The following is a 24,709-nucleotide window of genomic DNA, read 5'->3' on the forward strand; positions in this document are numbered from 1 at the left end:
TTATTGACTGATTGTTTTAAATGTGTATTATCTTTATTATTTGAATCACCTTTTTTAAATAAAAAAGAAATAACAAAATTGTTGTTTTAATAAATATAATAAACAATAGTTGAATTTTACTTAAATGAAACTATTATCAGTAATTTAAATGTTTATTTAGTTAATCATAAGTTAACTTTTACCTGACCAGGTGGTCAGTAGGTGTCAAAATTGAAAGTCTTCAAGGAATACACCAAATTTACCTGTAAACTTAATCCCTATACAAAAAGGTGTTAAGAAAGGATGCCACTTTCATGGACTTTGTATATTGCAATTTCCCATGTTAAGAAAATGGTCCTTAGACATTATATATTGTCATTACACAAGGCAATAAAACTATTGTTTTATAAAATCCTGTCTTTTGTTCTTTTTGAAATTGTTGACGTCGTATATTGTAAATATTTGGATGTCTCAGCTGATGTGGAGGATGTGAAGATATATAAAGACTTTTGCACCTTACCAGATATATTCAAATGCATTTTGAAGATAGTCAAGTCAACAAGTTATATTCCTGCAAAGATCAAAGAGAAAATTAAGGTAGGTTTTATCATTTTATTTAAAGAAGGCTACAATCAATTAATATTAAGTTTTTATGCCATATTTTTTTTCTGTATAGAATAATTTAAAAAAAAAAGGTAAAATTAATTTTTCTACAAATTGACTTTAAGCAAAACTTTTGTCAATTTGTCATATAATGTAGGTCTCATTGATCAAAGCATTGTACTGTCTAAGGAATTTCAGTTGGGTATTTTATTTTATTGTCAAATTTTCTATTTTTTTAAAGACTTTTCTATATCTCAATTTTAAATATTAATTTATTGTAGCTATACAGTTATATCTTACTCATATTAGATGAAATATTTGTGTGGTAAACTGACAAAATGTTGCAGGACAAAATGTCTCAAATTAATTGGACAAAAAGTCACATTCAAATATCAAAGAGAGATTTTTTTGAAATTTTTTATATTATTCTTATTTGATCAATATTTTGACAGTTTAGGAAATTATTAAATGATTATCATTAAAAATTAGATAACACAAATGATATATTTCTAGGCAATAAGAAGCCAATTTGACAGCTTGTTTTCTTTACAATTGTTGGATTATTATTAAAAAATTAAAATTTCACAAGTTATTTTATATATCATAGTCAAAAGAAAAATAAAAAAAATATTTTGAAGTAAGTGATTTGTTTATCAAAGAAAATATTATCTCTTAAAGTTATGACCTTTTGTCCTGTGACCTTTTTGTCCTACAAAACAGAATTATTCTCATAGTAAAGAGGAAATAACATTTTGAAGGTGCTTCATTAGGTTTATTTCTAGTTATCTTGCATAATATCATTTTGACAATTTTACTGTACAGCCCAACAGTAACTCTAATTCTAAGATTTTAGAGTTTCTTTCCTAGATATCAATGACTAAAATGCACTGAACATTTTTTTTTTAATTTGAAGTACAACTTTGGGGGTGTTACTTAACTTCCTTTGAGATACATTTTAGGACAAATTTAAAGAACTTTATTTTTGCCGTTATTTATTTCTCTGTTGATATTGTGATTTTTGTTGCTTCAGAATAACCCTAACCCCTTACCCTAACCCCTAACCCTTAATGGCAAGGGTTAGAATTTACATATATTATCGTTTATGCTTAAAATATAGTTTATAATTCATCATTAAATTTTTGCTAGATATCTTTAAAGTATTATCAAATTGTGAACCATGGAAATGAAATAATGTGCCAAGAATTTGATTTTCCAACCCTTCAGCTGGTTTATGGAAAAGAGTCACTTTGGTTAAGAAAAATGAAAATATATAGGGGACCTTTGAGTTTAGAAAAAAGTTTTGACCAATAACTGATAAAATTTATATGCCTGTTAGGAACTAGTAATTTACTTGTTGACTGCAGCAGGTTGTACTATATTGGATTTGCAACTTCTATAAACAAAAAAAAGAAGCCAAATAATTATGATTGTTAACAATGAAAGTTTTAGTACATATAAATTATGATCTGTAAGTTATTTTCATGTAAATGAATTATGAAGTAAACAAGGATTGTATAGTAAGAAAGTAAAGAAGGATAGTCTTTTCGTAGTAGTATATAGAATATTAAATCAAATTTGATTACGTCTTGTAACATTCTATCCAAACAAAATAAACACTACTGTATGTGTATGGTTTCCAGATATCACCAAATTCAGATTTTCCCATATGCTTTTATATAAATGTGTTTTTGTATGTTGGTTAAACTTAAAATTGGGATAATCTTTTGATATTTTAGATATATAAACTATTCTTTGTACAAATAAAAACATAAAAAAGAGACATAAAATTTGTATACAGAAAGCTTTCAGAATGAAATTATGGGAAATTGGGAAATTTATTTCTATTTTATCATTAATTAAGATGGCCTATCTATTGATCTATGTGTCTGTTGATCTGTTTACTTGTTTCTTTCTTCATTCTTCTGTCCACACCATCAAAGATTCTCAATTGCCTAATGGCATAGTAAAAGTCTCATTTTATTTCTTGAATCGTATAAAATTAATCTGGTAGAAACAGAATAAATCATCTTGTAGCCAAAACTCATCAACTTTATTTCTATGAATTTTCCTACAAATGCAATTGTGCATTTCCTGTTTTCTTTATTAGTTCATTACACTGCTGTATAAAAACTGTAGATGTTGATAAGTCTACATAAGGGGGTAGACATATATATCCACAACTCCTCACTAAATCCATATCTTCTTCTTGTATCCGTAGATCTTCTTTGCATCCACAGTATCCTATAACACTGGTTGAACATACAGTTAACTCTCGTTGTCTCGAACTCGGTTGACTCGAAATTTCGGATGAGTCGAAGTTTTCACGTGGTCCCGAACTTTATTCCATACAAAAGTATGTAATTCGACTCCTGATGAGTCGAAATTGGATGAGTCGAAATTTCGGTTGAGTCAAACTAAATTTACGGTCCCAAGGTTAACAAAAGCATTCAAAATTCATTTTTTATCTCGAACTAATACACATATGTCAAAACAGGACCTCCGGGATTTAAATGGATTGAATAGTTAATCTGACAATACACGTGTAATTAAATTTCCGGTCACTGACCACTCTATTGATTTATGACATGCTATTTCCATGAGTGTTTACCTAAGATTATCTTTTATAGAATTTTGACAAATAATTAGTGATAAATTGTTAATATTCATGAAAAAGTATTTAAAATGTTTACAAAACAATTAATTTGTGATTTACACTAATGAGCTTGGGCGTGTATAAAGTGAGGATTATGGCTTCCGTTGATGATCACCTAAAAACTACTCAAACAGCGTCTTAAATCTTGTTATATTTTCTTTTGAAAAGAAAGAGTGAGATACAAATGTAGAATAGAAATCAACATTTTTTTTAAATCTCTTGTATCCGAGAATAAACAATTTTGTCAGCTATAACCGACCTGAATAACGAAACTTTCAATTGGAAATTACTCTCTTGGAAAAGCCATAGGATTTTTTTTTAATTGAAAGAATTGAATAAATAAAAATAAGGCCTTTATAATAATAAAGGACTGTGACAAACAAATACATCGATCTGATACTAGAATATCGATCCCCTTGCCATATTCACCCGGATTTATTTTAGCTTTACACAGCTAAGCAAGAGTTGTGTCTCTTAGATTGTCGAACTTCCGGTGCTCGTTTGAGTCGAACTACGTGTATCTCGAAATATTTCTCTGGTCCGGCTGACTTCGACATAACGAGAGTCGACTGTAATTAAATTCAATAGAATATATTTTACAAAGTACTATCTTGCACCTGCTGTTTTATTTATGAACATAGTTATTCTTGGGAATTCATATACAAAATAATTGAGGACCATACCACATTTTCTTGTTTATATTGTCCCACAATGACAAAATGACAAACTGTTATTCCACCTCCCTGTTCATCATTGTTCATTATAGTATTTCAATTATCAAAAATGGAAAATGTAGATTGACAAAAATATATATTTTCTGAAGTCCATGATACAAAAAGCTTCTACATCATTCTAAAAAGGTCAAAAATATTACTACAAATATTTGATTCTAATGTAAAATACACTGATCAGAATTTAGTAATAATACCAATACAATGTATATCTCTTTAGTTTGAAACAAAGTGATAGTCTCTTTGACTGCAAAGCAATTGTTTAGAAATATTATTAAAAATGTATGTCCCAAAGTTAGTTTCCATTCTCTACCTTTAGTTTTCCTCAACCAAATGTTATGAAACTTATACACAATACTTATTACCAGAAAACCCAGATCAAGTTTGAATTTTGGTATTGGACTCTATAAGCGTTCTAGAGATATGCCCCTTTTTAAAAGTGAAAAATTGCTGAACTTTACTTTTCCTCATCCAAATGCTATGAAACTTATACACCATGCTTATAACCCCATAACACAGATCAAATTTGATTTTGATAGTGTCACTTTATCTGATTAAGTTTTATGCCCCTTTATAAATGGAAAAAATGCTGAATTTTTCATACTTTTCTCTAACCTAAGTTTACCTCAACCAAATGTTATGAAACTTATGCACAATACTTATTACTACAAAACACAGATAAAGTACAAATTTGGGTGGTGTCACTTATACTGTTCTTCAGTTATGTCCCTTTCTAACTTTATATGATATTCAAGTTGTGATGTCATCTGTGTCCCATGGACACATTCCCCATTTGTTTGATTTATTTCAACTTTGCCAAATAAGGGGAATTAACTCAGATAATATAACCTTTGCAAAGCAATTTGTTATGAACATTAAAATAAGATAAGTATCTATTTTGCTTTATGGTAGAAAAAGTTGTTTTTTTTAAATTTTATTTTAGATGGAACACTATCAGAGTTATTTAATCATATTTTATCATTTAGGTTTCTTTCTATCTCACTAAATTTGTTTTTTCATGCTTACTTCTTCAATCTGACAATTTTACAAATCCCTTAGCTTGAAAAAAACTATAAATTTTTTTTTTATATTTTTAAATAATGCATGATTTAAAACTACACTTTGGCAAATTGTTAAAAAAACCTGTTGATTTTAATTTATACCCATCAACCTCAACAATTGTATCATGCAACTTCCCCTCCTCCCCCCCCCCCCCCCCCCCCCCCAATTATTGTGTTGCAGGGGACATAGAAATACTGGGCATCTGTCTGTCTGTCCCGTCTTGTTAGTGCTTATGTCTAATTTTAACCAGATTGTTACAAAACTTATACCAAGGGTTTATATCAGCAATGACTTAAACAAGAAAAAAAATCAGTGCTGATCAATTAGTTTTATAAGCGCTGTGCCCATTCCAGACATTAAGTATACAGAAAATTGCATGTTAGCGCTCTCATTTCTACAATATTAGTCAGAATTTTTATGAAACTCATATCATAGGTTTATATCAGCTATGTGTCTGATTAGTTAGAAAATTAGTGCAGATCAAATATTTTTGAAAAGAGTTATGTCCCATTGAAGTATTAATTTTAAGGAAAATTGCTTTGTGAGCCCTCTAATGTGTACAATTATTGGCAGATTTTTATAGAGTTTATATCATCAATATTTTGACGAGGTCGAAAATCAGTGCAGATTTATTTGTTATAAAAAAAGTTGTGCACTTTGGAAATATTGATTGTATGGAAAACTGCCTTGTTTGCTCTCTCATGTGTACAATTCTTGTCAGATTTAATGAAATTTATATTATAGATTTATATCAGCAATGTCTTTAACACCTTCATTAATTAGTGTTAATGAAATACTTTATGCTGCTTGTAAAAAATTAATTATAATATAAATCGCATTGCATTTGCTCTGAATCCTTCATTTCCAAAAGATATTGATAAATTGTTTTAAAAAGATGTTTTATTTTGGAATTGTGGAATTAGTGTTGTCTCCATTTGCTATTGCTTATTAGACTGGGTAATAAATGTGAATAAGGGGATTTCAGATTTGTAAAAAAAATATATTGAAAAACTTTTTAAACATGAGGTAAATTATAGATCAGGATTTCAGTTGACTGGATTTTTACAGATCGATTTCTGTAGCTAAATAAATTACCCAAAATAAAAGTTCAGGCGTCTGTGTCACTGGGTGTCTGTTAGTGTGTCTTTCCATCTGGTTTGCAAGGGTTCTAAGGCATACAAATCTTGATAGGTTTTTATGAACTCTTTCAAAGAATTTAAATCAATTGCTAGGACATTTAAAAAAATCAGTGATAAACAATGAATTTTAAAAGGAGTTATGCTTCTTGGAAATGTCTATGATATTGAAAATTTAATAAGTGCCTTCAAGCTCATATTTCTATAAAATTTTTATAAAACATATAAATAGGTTAATATCAGCAATATCTCAAACAATATCTTTAATGGTGGCCTAATGACATTTTTAAAAGAACTTTGCGCATGGAAATATTAAATTTATTGAAACTGGCCTCAATAGCACTACCACAGATAATATTCCTTCCAGATATTTTTAAAACTTATACCATAGGTCAATATCAGAAGTAACTCTGACAAGTTCTAAAATGGTGGATGATTAACTTTTATTAAAAAAGAGTTATGCTCCTTGGAAGTACAAAATATTAGGAACCTGGAGGAACTCTGTTCTTTCATTATGCCCCTTTTATGGGCATTATGTTTTCTGGTCTGTGCCTGGTTTGTTTGTCTTTTCGATCGTTCGTTCTTCTGTATTTCATTTCGTCCATTTTGTCCATCACGCTTCAGGTTAAAGTTTTTGGTCAAGGTAGTTTTAGATGAAGTTGAAGTCCTATCAACTTGAAACTTAGTACACATGTTCTTTTTAATATGATCCTTTTAATTTTAATGCAAATTTAGAGTGTTGACCCCAATTTCACGGTCCTCTGAACATAGAAAATTATAGTGCGATTGGGGCACCCTTGTACTATGGACACATTCTTGTTGTACTTAATTTTGAATGAAAATTGATATACAATTTATTTGTGAATTTGGTGTTATTTTGTCTAAAATTGTCAATTGGCTGCTCTTTTCATATTGGCTACAAACATACTTTCAAAGGGTCCTGATATATTTCATATGTAAATAAACTTTATAGAACATGATATCATGAATTCAATTTTAATAATAAAAAAAAAAAAAAAGGTGTCTTAATTTTTTAAAGGAGCACTAGCTGTCAAACTCATGGTTACCGATTTGACTCAAATTCTCATAGTTGGTTTATAACAATGTAAAACATTTATCCAAACTATCAAAAGTCTAAAATAAACAGTTTACAGAGCATGGGGTAGATAATATATAGGTTTGTTCGTGTGTATTTTAGTCCAGACGCCATCTAATTAACTATCGATTTGACCTCAGATGACCATATAAGCGATGTAAACAAAAATAAAGATACGAATAGATTAAACCAACACGTGCAATAGGATTTTTATAGGTCTGTTTGATTTTATTTTATAGATTAAAAATAGATGTTTGTCATTGTTTTTAACCGTATAAGAATGATTTTATGTGCATCGAATTAGTAATCAAATGATTTACTGTAGTTTCACTTTCATTGTTGACATTCTTTTTCTTTAAATAACCAGTACACGTAGAATGCATGCGTTGTCAATCTCTAGCTAGGTGTTATCTTGAAGTTCACATGAATACCGGTTAGAATGAGGTCGACTAATTCACTTGCAAGTGAATGAGTCAAAAATTATGTTTAATCACTTATTTTAACAAAATTAAAGCAAATTGATTGCTAAAAGCAAATTATTATTTCATTATTCCAATTTGATTAATGATTGATCTAAAAAAAAATCATACTTTAATTTTTTTTTTAAATATCTTAGCTAGTGCCCCTTTAAGTCTGCTCCCATTTTCAAATTGTGTAAGTTTCCTTTTTCAAAAGTGTATGGTTTTAAGATACATACATTAGAACTTTGATAATAGAAAATGTGTATTTCATGTTTTCGTTGTGACTCACACATCTTTTTTTTTGCACAGCTATGATATTGAAATATTAGATTTTTGATAATGAATTTAACTGTGTTAGCCAATTTGACTTCCTGTTTTTATTGATACTAGTTTTTGTCCCCTATGAACACGTTGTGGGGGATATAGAAATACCAAGACTCTGGTCGTTTTTCATCCCATCTGGTCCTGATAACAAGAACAGTTCTTGTCAAGTTTTTATGAAACTTATAAATATAGGTTTATATCAGCAATGTCTTAGACAATTTTGAAAATCAGTGCTGATCAATTATTTTTTAAAGAGTTATGCCCCTTGGAAACATTAATTATATGGAAATAGCATTTTTAGCACTCTCATGTGGACCATTCCTACCAGATTTTTATGAAACTTGAACGATAGGTTATAGAAACAATGTCTTTGACAAGTTTAAAAATCAGTGCAAATCAATAATTAATAAAAGAGTTATGCTCCTTGGTAATATTTGTTAAATTGAAAATTGCCTTATGAGCAGTCCTATGTGAACAATTCTTGTCATGATTTTATGAAATTTATATTATTATTTTATATATATAATAGCTTCACATCATCAATGTCTTTGACAAGTTAAAAAAAGAATTAGGAATTGTCTGTTTGCATTTGTGTAATTATTGCCAAAATTTTATGAAACCAGCGTTGGCAGTGTCATTAACAATGTATTAGCTTGTTATAAGTCTAGTTTATGGTGAAATACTAGTGGTTAAGGTCAATAATATTTGGTATGAAGTTGTTTAAGCTTTGGCACATCTCATTTCCATTGAGATTATTATACCCCCGCTTTAAAAAAGGGGGGGTATACTGTTTTACCTCTGTCTGTCAGTCCGTCCGTCAGTCCGTCCGTCCATCAGTCCGTCAGTCCATCAGTCCGTCAGTCAGTCCGTCCCATGAAACTTTCGTCACATTTTTCTCAGGAACTACACATCCACCCTTTCTGTAATTTGGTATCAACATTTATATATGTCAGCCATACCGTGTGATGCGTTTTCAGATTCATCACTTGACAACTTCCTGTTTACCGAACACTTGTCTGATTTTACACATGATAGCCAAGTTGAAAATTTTCGTCACATTTTTCTCAGGAACTACAATACAAGGATTTCTGAAATTTGGTTTCAGGATTTATATAAGTCAGCTACACCATGTGATGCGTTTTCAGATTCATCACTCGACAACTTCCTGTTTACCGAACACTTGCATATTTTTACACTATTAATATTATCCACTTGCGGCGGGGGTATCATCAGTGAGCAGTAGCTCGCAGTTTCACTTGTTTATTCCTGTCCCCTCAGTCATGGTCTATTGACTTTGAAACTTTTGCCTAAATAAATAAGAAGATGTAGTATGACTGCCAATTAAACAACTCATCATCCAAGTCATAACGTGTAAAACAGTTATAGGTCAAAGTATTGCTAGCTAACATGTCTAGTTTTTGATTAGCTAATTTATTGAGAAAACATTAGTGGTAGTTCAATGATATTTGGTATGCAGTTGTATAAGCATAATTAGCATAGTGGATTTCCATGTGATTTTTTTACTCAACACCTCAGTCATTTTATATTGACTTTAACACATTTCCTATTTTCATTCTCAATCTTATTTGAAACTTTTGCCAAGTTTACATGTATTAGTTTGTGATTAAGTCAGTTCAAGGGGAAACATTAGTGTTAGGCCAAAGTTGGTATTCAGTTGTATAAGCATAAGTACATCTCATTTCTTGGTGAATATGTGGCCCTGTTCCCTCAGTCATAGTCTATTGACCTAGAAACTTTTGCTTAGTTTGCATGCACTAGGATGTTATTAAATCAGTAAGATATCAATTTTGGGGTGGTCCATAATTGTCAACCATTTGTGCAGAACATTTTTTCAGACCCCCCACCCCCTCCCTCAAAAAGTGTACATCAACCATTTTTAGATTTCAACACAAGAATCAATCATTCTTAATAAAAAGAAGATCCTGTCTTATATAATTTTGTTTAATATAGAAATTTGCATTGAAAACAAACTGAAACATATCTGACATATATTTCGGAAATATTAAAAAAAAAAAAGCGAACTGTAAAAATGTTGATTTTTCAACCCCCAAGTGTTCGTTTTGTACACTTGGGAAAACGGTTGACAATTATGGATGACGCCTTATCAGTCAGTGATATTTGCTATTCAAATTTTTTGGCATTTGCAAGTCTTGTTTCCATATAGATTATATAGCCCCACCCTCTCATGATTGTTCTTTGACTTTGAAACTTTTACATTGTTCATGTTTAGGTTTGTTTAAAGGGAATGACTTATGATAAGTCAGTGGTATTTGGTATGCAGTTGTATTATGTTTGAGAGCTTGTCAACCAAGTTGGCCGACATTGCCTTAAAATAGAACATATTGGTAAAATGCAAATTTGTCTATTATTTTGAAAATCATTATAGGCTTATATTTTTTTACAAACCACACCCATTTTGGAGAGATATGTAATATTCATAGATATCTTGCTGTGTTGACCAACTGGTTTCAAGATTTCATTGGTCTATTGACTTTGAAACTTTTGCCTAAATAAATAAGAAGATGCTATATTTCATCTCATAGAGTCATAACTTGGGAATATTACTAGTTGATATACACATGCATAGCAGACAAATTGAAATCTGTGGAAGATCAAAAGTGAAGGGAGGGGTAGTACAGAATTTGAGTACAAGTTTAAACTCTTAATAGTGAAGGGCATATAAATGTTGAAAACTTGTCGCACAGCCATATATATTGACCTTTGAAACAAAATATAGTGCATATGAGCTTTCCGTTCTATTTCATTTTTTAACAAAACGTCATAGTAAAAGTGGAACAGTTTAAATTGTAAAGGGAGATCCTATTGGAAATTGCATTGTCTATATTTACAAAATTGTAACCTATATAAAGAGAAAATCTGACAGGGCAGAAATGTTCAGAAGGTTGAGCTCTACCAATTGTCCATACTCGAGTAAACTGTCAAATGACTTCTTATAGGAGAAATTCCCCTTTCCTCCATTGAATTTTTTTTTTGGCATACTTGATTTGCATAGGATTTTTCAATAAAATTCTGATAATATGCTTTCAAGTATTAATGCATTGGAAAAACAAATATTCCATCAAATAAATTTATCAATGAAAAACATTTATCTAAATTATAAAATTTCTGAAGTAAACAATTTACAGTGCATGGGCTCAATTATATTTAGCTTCATTTCGTGTGTATATTAACATAACTAGATATCAAAATCATGCGATTGGATTTTTTTTAGGTCTGTTTAATTTATTTTATGGATCAGAAATATATATTATTGTTTTATCTGTATAAGAATGATATTTTGTGCATCAATTAGTTGATCAAATGTTTCACTTTCAATGTTGACTTTTTTTCCTTTAAATAACTTTACGCCCACTATCCATATGTTATCCATCTCTAGCTAAGGCGTTAAATTGAAGTTCTCATGAATAGGGATTCAATGAGGTCTAATTATTCCCTTGCAAATGAATAATTCATCATCAATGTTTCTTTGCTTATTTTGACAAAATTAAACCATATTGGCTGCTTAAAGCAAATTATTTTTTCACTATTTCACTTTCATTAATGATTGAACATATTATATATCTCATAGCTAGTGCTCCTTAAACAATTTTTTGCTGTTTTTGTATTGATTATCTCACATAATATTGGATGGATAGAAAATTAAATAAGCAAATTCATCAGTTGGACAAGATACACAATTAAGACAATATTGAGGAATTTGTCATAACACATTTCTGGAGGTATTGTCCTTTAATGCAAAAATCAACAGCAAGGCAACATTTTGCAAATATAGTTAGCGACACAGGCTCTCAAAATTACTAGTGTAAAACCATTCGAACGGGAAAACCCCAAAAAAAAATTTATACCTTAAAAAAATATAAAAGATAATGATAAATTATCACCAAGACTAGAGCTAAATGTTAAAATTGTCACTGGATTCTTTATAGGAATTATTGCCCTTATTTGAGTATTTTTAAATTTTTTTGTGTGATTGTAATATAATATAATACCTGGACAAAAAAAGAGTTGATGCTTTGGATGATGATTTTTTAATCAAATTATTGATCTTCAATGACAATACTGAAGATTTGTTTAGTTTTGGCTACAAAGTTGAAAAGAATAATTAAGAACAAGATATGAACTAAAAATGATATTTTTTTCTTTCTCATGGTTTGATTCTTGAAGAACCATAGTTTGCATAGAACTTAGCACTTTGCCAATTGGGGTCGTTTTTATACGACCGCAAAAAAAAAATTTGGCATGGTATGATGTCGTCCGAAGACACATTTGGTGTCCGGACAATAACTTTAGTTTGTGTGAATGGATCTCTTTGAAATTTAATAAGAAGGTTTAATACCTCAAAAGGAAGGTTGGGATTGATTTTGGGGATGATGGTCCACACCGTTTAGGAATAAGGGGCCCAAAACATTTTTCTACTTTCAGGATATTAACTTGTGTATTAGTATTTCAATTGCTCTGAAATTGTACCACAATGTTTAATACCACAAGTAGAAAGTTGGGATTCATTTTGGGGGTTATGGTGACAACTGTTTCGGAATTAAGGGCCAAAAAGGGGCCAAAAACAAGCATTTTTGTAGTTTATGTACAATAACTTATGTGTAAGTGTATGGATCTCTCTTACATTGTACCACAAAGTTCCATATCACAAAAAGAAGGCTGGGATTGAGTTTGGGGGTTATTGTCCTATTCACGCAGGAATTAGGGGCCATAAAAGGTCCAAAAACAAGCATTTTTCTAGTTTCCTGACAATAACTTGTTGTAGTTTACAGTCAATGACTTATGTCTAAGTGTATAAATCTCTCTGAAATTATACCACTAGCTTCCATACTACAAAGGGGTCATGGCTTAAATCTTTTAGCAATTAGGGGCAAAAAAGGTGGAAAAACAAGCTTTTGTCTGGCTAAAGGACAATTTAGACCATTTAAAAGCAGTGTAAGGGAGGTATTCCAATTTAAATTTAAAGAATACTGTTATTTATATATGTTTGATTAACTCCTTTACCCCTTACTGTTTGAAAATTGTATATTAAGAAATGATGATTGTCTTGAGATGATTAGCTGTAATGTTTTTTAAAGAAGTTACTATACATTAATATTAATTTTAACCATGACTGTATGTCATTTTATATTTTAATATTTTATGATGTATTTAACTAAAAGCTTTCCAATAGCTGCTACACCGAGTTTAACTATGTCAGTAATTTAGAAAATGCTGAGTCTGCCCCAAACCCAAATCAAGTATAAGTTTTTAGTAATTTTGTATTAAGAAGTTATGTAATATAGTATAATCTTTTTGACTAGAGTAATTTGTGTATGTAAATATATTGATATTATGTTTTTTATTAATAGAAATTATTAACTACTTTAGTTTTGTCTAAATATTACATTAGGGAGCAATATAATTAGAGAATTAGAATAGTAAGTCGACATCACTTTTCTTATTACTATACTAGTGGTAAGATCTGTCTTCAAACTATCTATACATGTAAATGTAGAAATTGGTATATGAGAAGCTGCACTCCCTTGCACATATGGGGTATATGTCAATGCATACTAAGCAGAGTCTTTACAGTACTCAGTAGCCTGTAATGCCTTATAGTAGATTATATGGCATCATTGAGCTGTGCACACACTTGGTTCATCTTTATAGAGTTTTGTCTTATGTTGTTTCTTGCTTATAGGCATATGCACATGGTTTATTGTCAAACTCTACAGAGCTCACAATGAGAAGTTACTTGCAGTACACTATGAACACTAAAACAACAGGAACATCTACAACTATACATGTATGCTAATTAATCATAGAATTATGATACAACACTATTACTATATTTGTGTTACCATTCAAGGTGGGATAAGAATACAGTTGAAGGATCGAACTTGGTTTTCTATTCTAATAAGTATTTACAAAATAAATGAGAAGTTGTTGTTAAAAACTACATTAGAAATTTGAATTGAGATTTTTTTTGGAATAAGGGAAAGGTGGAGGTAAAAAAATGGGGAGGGTGGTAAATAAGAATTTGTTGGGGGTACAATTTTTCTCATTCCAGATTTCAGAAATTAAAATAAAAATTTCTTCAAATATTCTTTTTTAGGGGATTAATATTCAACAGCAGTGTATTGCTTAAAAGCAAATATTTTTTTTAAGTTCATCATTCAATCTGTGTCAGAAACCTATGATGTGACAAATATTTAATCATATATTTAATTATAAATGTCTGGCATCAGTCTGTCAGTCTGTCTGTCTTTCTAGTGTCCACATATTGCAACGTAACTTGTGAACCACTTATCCAAATTTCATGAAACTTATGATAGTCACACCATCTGTATACTTTTTGGTAAAAATAAGATTTAAACTTTTTGAGTTGCAGGACTTTATAGCTTAACAGGGGGTGGGGTCACATGTCGCGCTGTATCTCAAAAACAGTTTATGATTATTCCTTTTAATTTTACACACTTCTTAGTTATATCAATCTAATGATCTTTTTTGGTGATGATTCAAAATTTTATTTAAGAGGTAATGCGTTTTTTTGTAAAAAAAAAAGGGGGGGTGCCTGGTTTCACATGTTGTGCCATATCTCAAATACGATTTATGATTATTGCTAAAAGTTGTACACACTTCTTAGCAATATTAATCTAAAGATCTGCATATTTTTTGGTGATGATTCAAAATTTTATCTTAGAGTTATTGAGTTTATTGTAAAAAAAAAAAGGGAGGGGGATTTTCACATGTCGCACCTCATCTCAAAAAATATTGCTTAAAACTTTAAACCTTTTTTAAGTTCTATTAATCTTAAGATCTGTAAACTTTTTGGTGATGATTCAAAATTTAATTTAGAGTTATTGATTTTTTTTGTTTTCATATGTCGTGCCGTATCTCAGAAACTATTTATGATAATTGCAAAAACTTTCACACACAAGACATATCATGCGCTCGTGGCACAGATGTTTATTTTTTCATTGTGAATATAAAACAGAGTTTAGTGAAATGGAGGGTTAATACCCTAAGAATATCTGTTTATGTTCATAAATCTCAGTTGAAGTAAATCTTATAAATCATGCAGACAAGTATATTTGATGTGGTCGCTTTTCTGTGAATTGTTTTACGCTTTTTGCCTCAATTGATACGGGTGAACATAATGTATCTACTTTACTATTTTGTCAGTTGATCACTTGAAATATGTCACACAAATCAATGATTAATAGACTGTTAGCTGAATATTCTGAATTCTTATTTATTACAGAATGAATCTGCATTTGATAAATTTTCAAGTTTCTACTCATCTTGAAAAGAAAGTTGAACATAAGAAACTTGAACTAGAACTGTTGAACTAAAATATATTTACACTATTCAAACTCATTATCATTACTATTATCCATTTTCTGCTCCTGGCTGCCTGTGAGAGGTCACAGCAGAGCCTTAAACTCAATTTCTTTATCTCTACTAAAGACCCATTTTGTGTTTGGAGACTCCTCCTTTTACAAAACTATCTAAACATTTGATTTTTTCCCCTGGGTTTCATGTCAGATTGTTGCTGATTCCAACTTTCTGGTGCAAAGCCTTCTAAGCATATTTTAGTTTGTTTCTTATAACAAACTTTCATACGGTAACCGAAGTAAATCATTTTCATCTCATAGCAATATAAGAAAAAGCTCCTTATTAAAACTCTTATCCTTCTCTGAATGAGGTCAGGTACACTAAAAAGTTTCAGATTATCCTCTCTTTTATCCTCTCACAAGTTGACTATTTTCTTAGTGATAAATGCTGGTAACTTTGTATTCAACACATTTATAAGGACTTGTTTAAATTTTAACAAGTTGAAACTATTGGTAATACTTTCTAACTGTTTCTCTTTCTAAATTGATCCAACTGAAAAAGCAAACTTTCTCTGATAATAAGGAAAAAAGTGTCATTGTTTCTTCTCCACATTGTTCTTTCTGAAAAAAGCAAAGTGTCATTGTTTCTTCTCCACATTGTTCTTTCTGAAAATAGCAAAGTGTCATTGTTTCTTCTCCACATTGTTCTTTCTGAAAATAGCAAAGTGTCATTGTTTCTTCTCCACATTGTTCTTACTGAAAATAGCAAAGTGTCATTGTTTCTTCTGCACATTGTTCTTACTGAAAATAGCAAAGTGTCATTGTTTCTTCTCCACATTGTTCTTCCTGAAATTCTTATAGCAAACAGTAGAATTTTTTTCTGACTGTCCTTCTTTTAGGATATTGGACAATGAACACATTACATATGATATGGAGACTTAATTGCATACATTCAGTTAAAATTTGGCTTATTGTCTTCCACATAATACCAGGAGTCTGTCTGTCCATGTCTGTCTGTTTGTCCATCCAGTCCTGTTAACGTTCTCACAAGTACAATTTTTGTCAGATTTTTATAAAATTCACACTAAGGGTAATATCAGCAATATTTTCACACAAGTTTGATATTGGGGGCCAATCATCTTATTTTAAAAGAGTTATAACCCTTGGAAATATTAAATTAATGGAAAAAGGCCTCGTTTGGGCGATCTAACTTTGTCTCTACTAAATGTTATGAAACTTATAAACAATGCTAATTTAAGTAGCATCACTTTTACAGTATTTGAGTTATGTCCCTTTAAAATGTTACATGCAAGCTTGGGCATCATCTTAGTCCCATGAACACATTTAAGAGTTATGCCCCTTGAAAATGTACAACACTTGGGACATTGGAACTCTGTTCTTTAATAATGTATGATGAAATACTGCTACATTGTATAATGAGTAGGTACAAATCACATAAGTTTGGTTTCCTACTTATTTTGGTTGCTAGGCAAAATTATCTTTGATGCTCTTTTTAAAGTCATAAGAAACCTCAAATTAAAAAAAATAATGCATATGTTTTTTTATAACTCAATGGATAGTTTTCATTATAAAACTTATGTACATATACTTTTTTTCTGAAGAAAATTCTTTAATTTATTCATATTTAGAAGAAGTTTACTTTATTTTAATTGCTTCCTTCCAGGAAGCAATTTCCCTGACATATTTTCCGTATGCAAAGTGACCTCAGTGTGACCCATCTCGTAAAAATCTGGTGACCGCAATACGCATGGATGTCCTTAAAATAAACTATTATCTGAATTTACATGTTAAACACATGCTCAATTTCCATGCTTTTTTGTTGATTTTTTGTCGATTGTTGACAAACAGGTCACAATCGTTAAACTTCGGCTTCAAAACACAATCTTTAATTACCTGCCATATTTTCACAACAACACTGACCGATTGAAAAAAAAATTGGACGATTATACGAAATTTACAAGAAAAAAATGATAAATTCGTGCACAGAAGACTAAGTTTATGATGTTTGTATGCATTGGTTCAAGAATTGGAAGAACGTTATTTTCACCGGTCACTCGTTTCTTATGACTTTAAGCATTTTAAGTATTTAAGGGAAAACTAAAAAATATTATACACTACAAGTACTTCACTTATATTACATGAGTAGTGATTTGAACACCTAAAGGATGTTGTTTAATAAACTAACCATACCCTTTGATTTTCAATTTCAAGTGGCCTGAGCAATTTACTTTATTTGTTTTCCACTAGTTATGGACTTAGGGGGAATTGATGGAGTTTTGTCTGTTGTTTACTTTTTTTGTTGTCATTGGCATTATAAATTTTTTTGTCCTCTAGAACACTGGTCCTGCCACTGTTTGCATTATATCAATTACGCTTAGCAAAAGGTTTCTCACCATGTGTAGTTTTTCATTCAGGGGTGGATCCAGCAATTTTTATTAAAAAAAGGGGGGGGGCATGTTCCAGCAAAAGAGAAAAGGGGAGTTCAAGTGTATCTCTTAATATTTTATTGGGAATTGATTCTCTATTACGTTTGGCTTCATCAAATCAAAATGGCTGCTTTTCATACGTTTCCTATAGGGGTGCTTCTGAGTTGGTGGTGGCATCAACAGTTTGTGATAAGGTCAGTTAATGGGGATTAATTATGTCAATGATATTTGATATGCAGCTATATAAGCATTGGCACATCTCATTTCTATGGAGATTATTTGGCCCTACCCATCAGTCTGGTTTCATGGTCTTTTGATTACTGGTATAAGATTGTGATAAGGTCGGTTTATGGGGAACCATATGGTACCTAAGTTGTTTATCAAAATTATTTGGTAGATCAATTAGCATTGGCACTTCTCATTTTCATTTAGGTTATAAGGACCTGCCCCTTGAGTCATGGTCTATTCACTGAAACTTTCTAAGCTTACATTAATTACTTTGTGATTAGGTTAGTTAAGTGGAAACAGTAGTGGTAGATCAATGATATTTGGTATGTAGATGTATTAGTATTGGCACGTCTCAATCCATGGAAATTATCTGGCTCTTCCCCCTCAGTCAAGGTCTATAGAGTTTAAATCTTTAGCATTTTTACATGTAAAGTCAGATGAATCACTAATGTTTAGTCAATGATATTTGGTTTGCAGTTGTATAAGACTTTGCAAGTCTGACTTTCATGGTTATCATACATCACCCTATCATCATGGCTAATTGACATTAAAACTTTTGCTTAGTTTACAAGTTTGTATAAGTTTGTGTATGATCATTAAGACATTGTGCACATTTGATTTCATGGCGTTTTTTTGCCCGTCAAAGCAAAGGAGGCATTAAGGTTTACTCGTCTGTCTGTAAGTCCTTATGTATGTAGGTACATTATTAAGTCTGTCCATCCAAAAATTGTTTTCAGTACTCTGCTGACATTTTTTAGATCAACTTTGAATGCTTGTATCATTACTTTTACCTTTATATAGTTGAGCTTCTTTACCAATGGAGAAATTGCGGATTGGTTCATTTCCATTCTCTTACTTAAGTTAGCCTCAACCAAATGTTATTAATCTTTTTATACAATGTTTATTACCACAAAACACAGATCCAGTTTGAATTTTGGTGTTGTTACTTTTACCTTTGCAGAGTAATGCTCCTTTTCCAATTGAAAAATGGCTAAATTTTTTGTTTCTGTTCTAACTTTTTTTGCCACAACCAAATGTTATGAATCTCATACACTATGGATATTTCCACTTAACTCAGATCAAATACTGTAACCTTTCTTGAGTTAAGTCCCGATATTATATTATATTATATGCAAGCAGGTGCATTATCTGTCTCATGGACACATTCCCAATTTATTTAATTACTAATATCGGATTTATATTGTTCTCATTTGTGAATAGTAAGCACCCACTTTACAGTCGTATCCCAACACATACTCAATTACCCTTCTATCAATTTCTTTCCAAGGGTAAAAATCCATGGACTATACAAGCTTTTCTATGCCAGACTATGGTAATGTATTTTTGGTTACCCATAATAGCAAAACCTTGACTTTATCATGAATGTAACAAATAAGGGGCGTTTTGGAATGGATTTATAAGATCAGGACACAGTTGAAATTGCCACATGTAGAAATGCATACTTGAGTAACTGTCCAATGGTGCTTTGATAATAGTACTTATAATAAGATGGCAATCTTGACTAAGAAATTTAATGATTTTTTTTGTGCATATATTATTGGTACTTATTTTCTTTTTTTGAATTAGTAATAGTGCATTTAGATTCATTTCATTTATTGTCCATTTCTACCAAACTTGGACAGAAGATTGTTTATGATCATAAGATAGAATCCAGAAGTAAATTTTGTTAAACAAGTATCCTGTTTATCCATATTTTACTTATAAATGGACTTAGTTTTTCTGCCAGTTAACATTACATTCACTCTGTGGTAAAAATTTTAATAACTTTCTTAAACTAATCTGGATTTGTACCAAACTTGGACAGAACTTGGCCAGAAGCTTTTTATTATTAAAAGCTAGTATCTAGAAGGAAATTTGGAAACATTTATTTCCTGTTTTTCCGTATATTACTTTTGTACTTTTGGAAATTGTTTTTCTACCAGTTAACATTAGTTTATTTTAGCCCATCCTGATTATTTTATTTGGACAGAAGCTTCTAACCATAAAATGATATTATCTAGAAGACATTTTTTGTAAATTTTCTCCATTTTTGTTGAACCTGGGACTAACATCAAAAGTAGGCGAGACATTGGGTTCCCAGGAACCCTTACAATTTTTTTAATGCTTTAATTATTTATAGATTAGAGCAAAAACTGTTTTTTCCATAAGCACTAATTTCTGGTGATTGGTTTAAAGAAATTATTGTGAATTTATGTGTTGTTTCATGCTGCAATGCTCCTACTTTGTATTGGAAGGATGTTATTTTATTAATAAAAATTTAAAAACTTGATACACAATACTATAATTTTCATTCTTTATTATTACAGAATTTGTAAAAGATGGCTCATCACCAAGGTGTCCTTCCACACTGCAATACCCACGAGTCCATGCTCACATGCTTAGAGACAGTTATCAGTGATGTTCACCTAGATCTTACCAGCATTGATTCAGAGGTCAACAAATGTCTACCCACCAAACATCAGGTGCCAGGCAACACTGTTACACCACCTTTCTTCACCGAGCCTGCTAGTAAGATACCAATTTGGACAGGAATCCTACCAGTAGTTGCTGAACTCACCAAGTCTCATTCATCTGCTATTAACACGTCAGACTGTATTTCCTGTGTTCCAAATCTACCCAACATTCTCCTGTCCTTAGAGAAGGAAGTTGACCGTCATGTACAGTATGTTACCTACATCTATGAGAAGATAAATGCCATGCCATCCACAAACAACACAGGTTCTATAGCTACCTCACAGTCTCATCTGATGCGCTCATCTTCTATGAGTCGTTGTAAGATTCGCACCAATCCAAGTCTACCAATTCTGCAGCGATCACCAAAGGTTCTGAACTTGTCTCAGTCACACTTATATGACATCACATCAGTAAGCCAGCAGATGAACACCTCCACTTGTAGTACAGAGTCTTTACAAGATGCACCAGACAATCAACCCAGTCCACCATGCTTATGTTGCAAAAATTGTGCCAATGCCTTGAGATGGTTCAGTGAATCCATATGCAGTAAAGTCCAGTCCTTGAAAGATCAGTGTCACAACCTCCAGTCAATACTTATGGCAGAACTAAAAGAAAGAGAAAAAGAACTTATGATACAACTAGCCCAGAAAGGTAAAGCGAAACAGACAGTTACCAACAATTTCAGTCGTCTAGAGGGTCTAGGTCAACAAGGTATTTCCATATGCTCCAGCATTCAGATATTTGCACCAGCCAACTGGAACCAGTCTACCAGTAGTACTTACAATGAACCAAGCACCAGGTATGCAGCAGACGGTCAGTCATGTGATGAAGAGTCTACCAATCCAACAATACCATCCTTGTCAACAACAGAAGGGTCATACAGTATAACTATTAGCCAAGTACCTGAGCAATCTCCTCCACCAGCACCTCAGGTCAGCCTCTGTTCTGAACCAAACATGTACCAAGACAACATTTATGATGAACCTATAGTCCATGTAAAGCAAGAAATAACTGATCAGCAACCATCAGCCAATACAACAGCAGATATGCTCTACAGAACTGTACCACAGAGTCCTATGCCAGAGCTATTAGAGTATCAACGTAGACGTAGTAGTTCCATGAACCAATATGGCTGCACCTTCAGCAAAGACAACTTCCGCAAAAGATCTCACACAATTAGCCATCCTGCATCAGCCAAACAGTTCAGAGACACAGACCATTATTCCACCATAGATGAGATGGCAGAGGTTTACCAGACTGAAGATGAGCCACAACTTCCATTACTTCATGTCAATTCTTCAATCGGTGTTACTTTTCCTAACAACAAACCAAGAAAGATGAAGAAGTCCAAGAGTTCCATACTGGTCCGTGTGAATAAGCTAAAGCACTTCATCACCAAAAAGTTCAGTAGAAAGAGTTGGGGTGGTCAAGAAGTTAAGAAATCACCTACTTCAGCTGATGTTGTTCCTCCAGAAGTCCACTTTTTCGAGTACGACTTCTCAGATGACGATTCCTACACTTGTCCGATCAACACAACAGCTGACACACTTGGTAACTTGTCTACTGTTACAGGTACTGCAGACACACAAACCTCACTCAAGATAAACAGTTCCGTTAGTGCAGTGCATATAGCTAAGACAGATGCAGAGGTGACCTTCACATCTTCTACAAGTCTTGACTACAATTCCCTACATGATCATATAGCTACCATTGAAAGAGAACTCAACACATCAGCTTCTTCAGACTTTGTAATGTCAGACCAATCAGCCTGTAACTTTTCCAGAAACCATTCTTTCATCAGCCAACCTAAGACAGGACGTATGCAGATGGTTATTCCAGCAAAGATTTCTTCTAGCCGTTTTGAGGCTCTTCTTATTTCACGTCCAGACAGCCTTTCAACCATTTCTGATATTGAACAGATTGAGCCAACACCAGCTCCAGCTTCCAGTAGCATTCAGCCATGTACAAGCACTGTATCAAAAGATGTAAACCCTGACAATGCAACACGTAAGCGTCTATTGTTTGACTCTAAAGGGTATGCCAGCCCTACCAGTGAAAGTATCTACAGTTTCCATGATGATAGCAGTTTTGATGTTAGCCAGAGTTATGCAACCTTCCGTAAGCTTCAGAAGATATCTAGCACACCATATCATCAACCTGTCAAAACCATCGTTCAGAGTACACCATATGTCGTATCTACAGCAGCCACTAGTATTCCACAGCAACTTCTAAATCATCTGTGCCAAGGTCATTCATCTGTTGAAGGTCGCCAGAACATGTTAAAGCTTTGCCACATTAAGCCATACCTCATACATGGGAAAGTGACACTACCGTATCTCTTACAGCTGATCAACAACAACAGATATAGTTACAGTGACTTACCAGGGTACAATCCAGCTACCAAGCAGATCTCCGAGCAGATGATTTCTTGTGTTTGGTCACAGACTAACAGGTCCCACATCTTCGCACGTAACCTTATTTGGCGCCTGTTCACCCTAGCCGAGCTGTTTGGCGGTAAGACAGATAACCTGAGCGGAGACATCATTGCTGCTGTACAACGTGCCACTATTGAACAGTACAATATTACAGACCATACCTGGCAGTGGAAGTGTGTTCCATTCATCCACAGGAGCATTAACTACTTGTTCCAGCATAAACTCCGTCATCCAGTATTTCTGTGTTTACTTCAGCAGAGTGTATGTTAGTTTCATGTGACATTGTCTTTCTATTGGAAGATTACAAGATGAACATTCTTATTGAACATATGATATATTTCAAAAGACAATTATAAATAGTTGGCAAACAACATATGTTAAGTTATATCATGTGGGAAAATAATTGTTAAATGATATCAAGTGATTTTTTTAATGTGTTTAACAAGACATTTATATGAAAACACTCTCATTTTATAAGAAAAAAGTGAAGAAAACAGTTAATTCACTTGGTTTTTGTGAAAAGATTACAATTTGTTATTGTTAATGTGATCTTTTTTTTTTTGACAAATATTATGAAGTTCAATCTAGTCTAGAAATATTTAAATAAGAAAAGGATTAGATAGGATTTACATAATTTAACAGAAACAGGTATTTTCCTCTTGTAACTGATTGACCTGTTTGAAAGTTTGAAAGTAAGCACACAAAGTTTTCCAAAAATCAGATATGATAAATGTAATACTTGAAAAGCCTAATCCAAATCTTTAAAAAAAAAAATGAAGATTTATGATTTTTGAAATTATTTTTTTTATCTTAGTAGTTTGTTTGTATATATGAGTAAATGGAAGAATTTAAGGCTGGGTTGCTGCAATAAAGCTGTAAAAAATAGTTCTTTTTTTGTACATGTATTTGTAATAATAATAATTGAATAGGGCATTGTAAAGTATGTGAAATAAAATTAATATATAAAGAGTGTATATAATGTACATAAAAATATTATTTATTTCAGAAGACAAATTAATTTAAAGAGTATTATTATCTATGTGTAAAATGTAAATATGTAAAAAATGTATAAACTGTTCTTAAAATAAATTATTTATTTATGAAAATATTTTTGTTGTCCTATAGCCTAGAAATGTTTTATATGACACCTACAAAGGACACTTACAAAGTTAAACAACAACAAAATACTCATGTGGATCACTTGAACAAGTAAAAAATGTCATGTGATAGATGTACATATCATAAAAATATTGAGGATTAATGACATTTCTTAACTTCTCATTTTGTCATATTAGCCCTTTCATTCAGTCAATTCTTGCAAATATAAAAAAGAAAAGATGTGGTATGATTGTCAATGAGATACATTGTAAGTCTTCACAAGAGACCAAATGACACAGATAAAATGCAAAGTCTACATTTGATTGTAATTAGATGAATTTGACATATATTATCAATGATATGTTTAAGCAACTACTATCAGTTCATCTCATTACATGTAATTTTAAGTCCTGTAAAATAGTAAGGGTCCAGTGTTAAATTTAGATTTCATATGAATTAAAGGAGATGTAGGTTATATTTCATGTTGCTTAGTCTTTATATTTCTATGTTGTGTACTGTTGTTTGTCTGTTTGTCTTTTTCTATTTTAGTCAAGACGTTGTCAGTTTATTTTTTATCTTTGACTCTGAATGTCACTCTGGTATCTTTCACCCCTTCAATAAGA

General features: G+C 31.6%; 2 protein-coding genes across 5 annotated transcripts in view; both read left to right on the forward strand.

Moving 5' to 3' along the window:
* LOC143068117 (patatin-like phospholipase domain-containing protein 7) overlaps window positions 1–24,709 on the forward strand; it is a 108,100-nt gene that overhangs the window by 74,396 nt on the left and 8,995 nt on the right. The gene's annotated exons all lie outside the window — the stretch shown is intronic.
* LOC143068116 (uncharacterized) lies at window positions 68–24,050 on the forward strand. The gene is made up of 2 exons (XM_076241914.1): window positions 68–576; window positions 20,406–24,050. The coding sequence occupies exon 2, from the start codon at window positions 20,418–20,420 to the stop codon at window positions 23,256–23,258; it is 2,841 nt and encodes a 946-aa protein (XP_076098029.1). The 5' UTR covers window positions 68–576; window positions 20,406–20,417; the 3' UTR covers window positions 23,259–24,050.

This window comes from Mytilus galloprovincialis, chromosome 3 (genome assembly GCF_965363235.1).
Source record: "Mytilus galloprovincialis chromosome 3, xbMytGall1.hap1.1, whole genome shotgun sequence".
In the NCBI taxonomy this organism is placed as follows: Eukaryota; Metazoa; Mollusca; class Bivalvia; order Mytilida; family Mytilidae; genus Mytilus; species Mytilus galloprovincialis.

Bases quoted from the DNA above. Each gene is read 5' to 3' on its own strand.
- LOC143068116 (XM_076241914.1), top strand. From the start codon at position 20,418: ATGGCTCATCACCAAGGTGTCCTTCCACACTGCAATACCCACGAGTCC.